The 4,133-nt window shown below is 31.5% G+C and overlaps 1 protein-coding gene across 1 annotated transcript; it reads left to right on the plus strand.

Moving 5' to 3' along the window:
* Window positions 1–350: 350 nt before the first annotated feature.
* Window positions 351–3,732, plus strand: il13 (interleukin 13). The gene is made up of 4 exons (XM_056446594.1): window positions 351–990; window positions 1,067–1,126; window positions 3,055–3,186; window positions 3,273–3,732. Exons 1-4 carry the CDS (start codon window positions 844–846, stop codon window positions 3,405–3,407), a joined length of 474 nt encoding a protein of 157 aa, XP_056302569.1. The 5' UTR covers window positions 351–843; the 3' UTR covers window positions 3,408–3,732.
* Window positions 3,733–4,133: the final 401 nt, after the last annotated feature.

Raw genomic sequence — 4,133 nt, forward strand, 5'->3', positions numbered from 1 at the left:
GAGCATTTTATATCAAAATAAAAATAAAAAAAACGTATTTTCAAAACGCAGTGATATTTGTCAGCTGTACTTTTTACTTGTTTAATAGGTTTATAAATCTTGTCTTTGTACTTTTGTCAATTAAATACAATTAATGAGAATGAACAACTTTTTCAGGTTAGAATTTGTGTATTAAAATATCAAGCTGTTTGGTGATTAGGTTTTATTTGTTCGTTCTTTCGTGTGTCCATCCCTTTTGTTCATTTCTTTCATTTTGCGTGGAACATTTCATAGTCATTATGTATAATACATAATATATAGAAATATATAATGTTTCTAAAAATATTCAGCAAATTTCTAAACTCATCTTCTAATAAGATTTCAAAAGTTCATCATTGGATCTTTGATGCCGTCGTCTGTATGACTAATTAAACTACAATATATCAGCATCAACTGTAGGCACCAAGCAAGTTTGCTTATGAGCGCACACAGATTTGCAGCAAAAGCTATCAGTTTTGATCATATTGCAATAATGAAACTTATTTGCACGAGCAAACAGTCGAGATGCAGCCTTCAACCCCAATCTACCCAAAATCATAATGATTTTCAGGGCAGTTAGTGTCACTTCTAGGAAATTATAGGACTGTTGTTATCAAACAACCACATCTCAATCAAGATATTCTGAGCGAGCGGTAATCTGCCAATAAATGGCGCTTAGCTTACAATGCAAAAAGGATGTTACATAGCAAGGGCCTGCCTTTTGGAGAGCGTATATATATACACAGCATACAGCTGAGAGAGGATCAGGTATAGCTCTGGCCTTCAGACCACTAATCTTTTGAGAAATCCAAGCAAACAGACAAAATGATGAAGACACTTCTGCTGCTCGTCTGCACTGTATTCGTCTCGGGTTTTACGTTGAAAGGCACGGATGCAATACATAAGACTGTATTAAAGGAGCTTGTTACTGAACTGGAAGCTGTGTTAGTCAATCCCCCAAAAGAGACAAAGGTAAGGTTTCTCTTTGATACGGTTCATACTGTCTGTAAAGAACAGCAGAATTTGATCATATAACTGTTATTTCTAGGCAAAAGAAGAAATCTTCCTAGTAGATCTGGAGAAAAAAGGAAGTGGCATGAAGTGTGAGGTGAGATGAGGATTTTTGTACTAATACAGGCACAACTGAACAGCATATTTTGGTAACGTTTTATAGTTATGTGTCATTAGTTAATATTAGTTCATGTGTTTACTTCCATTAATGCATCACTGAAATCCAAATCCTTGCTTGGTAACATTAGTTAATGCACTGCGAGTTAACTTGAGCTAACTTTATTTCCACTTCTACTTCCACAAATTATTAGAATTATTACTATAGAATTATTATTTCTAAGAGGTAACATTAACTAATACATGTATTGTACAGTGATAGTTATATACAGTTAAAGTCAGAATTATTAGCCCCCCATTGAATTTTTTTTTCCTTTTTTTAATATTTTCCAAATGATGTTTATTAAGGAATTTTTCACAGTATTTCTGATAATATTTTTTCTTCTGGAGAAAGTCTTTTTTGTTTTATTTCGGCTAGAATAAAAGCAGTTTTTAATTTTTTAAGGTCAAATTTCAGCACTTTCAAGCTGTTTTTTAGTTTACAGAACAAACCATCACTATACAATAACTTGCCTAATTACCCTAACCTGTCTAGTTAACCTAATTAACCTAGTTAAGCCTTTAAATGTCACTTTAAGCTGTATAGAAGTGTTTTGAAAAATATCTAGTCAGATATTATTTACTGTCATCATGAAGAAGAGAAAATAAATCAGTTATTAGAGATGAGTTATTAAACCTATTATGATTAGAAATGTGCTGAAAAAAATCTCTCTGTTAAACAGAAATTGGGAAAAAAAATAAACAGAGGAGCTAATAATTCTGACTTCAACTGTATCTGTTAAATCTTTACCTTTTGATGCACTTGTTACTCTCCTTGAGATGGAATCTCCTGTCATTGAGGTGGTACCTTTTCGAAAGGTACACATTTGTACATGAATGGTCCATATTGGTACCTAACAATTTTAGGAGGAACTCTTTTGTACATTTTAGGTACTAATATGTACCCTTGAGGTATTAAGGACCGTTTAGGTACAAATTTGTGCCTTTCGAAAAAGGTACCACCCCAGTGACAGATCTCATACCTTTATTTCTGAGAGTGTATGTGGATCTAAAACAACATACAGTAGTCAAGTGGTTCAAAAATGTTTTTAAAAACTGTCCTAAGACAAGAATGGTTGTTGAATAGTTTTAAGACAACGTTGATGAGAGGTTTGATCCACTTCAAATGTTGAAAACTCATTTTCCACCTCATTTTTAAACAATAGTTTTGATATCAAGTTTTTTCTCTCCACCATGATGACAGTACATAATATTTCACTAGTTATTTTGCAAGGTCCTAGCATTCGGCTTGAAGTACAATTTTTAAACTTAACTAGGTTATAAAGTTAACTAGGCGAGTTATTGGGCAGCAATGTTTTTTTTTTTTTTTTTTTTTTTGTAGACATTCTGAAAAAATATATATATTTCCTAATAATAATAATATTGACCTTAAATTAAACATAAAAAATTTTAAAAAATCCTTTTATTTCAGTCAAACTTAAATAAAAAAAAAAATATATATATATATATTGGTCACACTTTAATTTGATGGTCTGTTTGTTGAATTTAAGTTGCAACTCACTTTCATTCGATTTTAAATGGACTGTTAGGTTATGGTTAGTGCAAGTTGTACATGTACTTGCAAAGTTTCTTATAGTCAGTTAAATGTCTGTTGAAGGAGCAGTATCAACAGATATTAAGCAGACAGTCTACTAATACTCAAATGGACCATCAAAATAAAGTGATACCAATACTTTTTCAAGAAGAAATTATTTTATAGGAAATTTACTTGCTCTGTTAAAAATGTCTTGGGGAAAATATTAAGAATATTTTAACTGTATATAACCTTTTTTATTGTGTGATTTTTTTAAAAAATCTTAATTCAATTCAAAGGATTTCATGTAATCTGTGATTTCGATGTCTTTGCAGCATGATTATTTCTGTCAGGCTGAGGAGGAGATGGTGAAAAAGGTTTCAGGCCTGTCTGGTGTCAAATTTGACCCTTTCCGTACCGACAAGAAACTTATGAGGAACTTAAACACTTACAACCACCAAGACGGGGTAAGCTGAACTCTGAAACATGTCATCTTTGTACAATACCTCCATCCATCCTGTGGTGAATAACCATGAGGCTTACTGTGTTTCAGAAAAACTGCAAAAAAGAGATCAGGAGTCACTCTGCTGATGAAGACCAAGAGGAAATCACTCTGGATGTTTTCTTGAAAGATCTCTTGAAGTGTGTCAAGCATGTAAATAGCCAAAAAAGCCCAAGGCCAAGTTAATTTATGAAGGATCATATTTATTTTTGCCTTTATCTTAAAATGTTCTACCTGAAGACAATTTAACAGATATATTTTATTCTTAAATATTGTCTGCTATTTTTAACTTATATTTTTTGGCCTTTTATGCCTTAATTTGTAAAAAAAAATCAAGGATAGAAAGTGGTTGTGATGTGTGTAAGTGTTAAGGCTATCTCTGCTGTAAGGTCTGGTGGTTTTGTGGGGGGCGGGGGGGTTTATGTTTTTTATTATAATTATGTTGTGAACTACAGATTGTCTGTGAGAACTTGTAATTTGTGATCTGCTACTTGCTGTAAGTCAAATAAATTCAGAGCATTACAAAGGACTATGATTTTTTGGAGAATATTATAGTGCCTTGACAGCAATGGGTTAGGGGACCAAAAATAATATAAATAAATGCTAAACTATAAAATCAGCTCTTTAGTTTATATACTGTTGAAATTATTAGCCCCCCTGTATATTTTTATACAGAAAGAAACCCATTTCTAAACATAATAGTTTTAATAACTAAGGTCTAATAACTGACTTTTATCTTTGCTGTGATATTTTTAAAATATAGTATTCAGCTGAAAGTGACATTGTATAACCATTGTTTGTTCTGTAGACAGTATAAACAAAAAAAAAAAAAAAATAATATATATATATATATATATATATATATATATATATATATATACATACATATACATACATATACACACACACACA

This window comes from Danio aesculapii, chromosome 21 (genome assembly GCF_903798145.1).
Source record: "Danio aesculapii chromosome 21, fDanAes4.1, whole genome shotgun sequence".
Classification (NCBI taxonomy): Eukaryota; Metazoa; Chordata; class Actinopteri; order Cypriniformes; family Danionidae; genus Danio; species Danio aesculapii.

What these genes read in the sequence shown, in the direction of transcription:
- il13 (XM_056446594.1), top strand. Translation starts at nt 844, where the DNA reads ATGATGAAGACACTTCTGCTGCTCGTCTGCACTGTATTCGTCTCGGGT. An exon ending in ATCCCCCAAAAGAGACAAAG is followed by an intron (nt 991 to 1,066) that starts GTAAGGTTTCTC and finishes TGTTATTTCTAG; the next exon opens with GCAAAAGAAGAAATCTTCCT. An exon ending in GAAGTGGCATGAAGTGTGAG is followed by an intron (nt 1,127 to 3,054) that starts GTGAGATGAGGA and finishes ATGTCTTTGCAG; the next exon opens with CATGATTATTTCTGTCAGGC.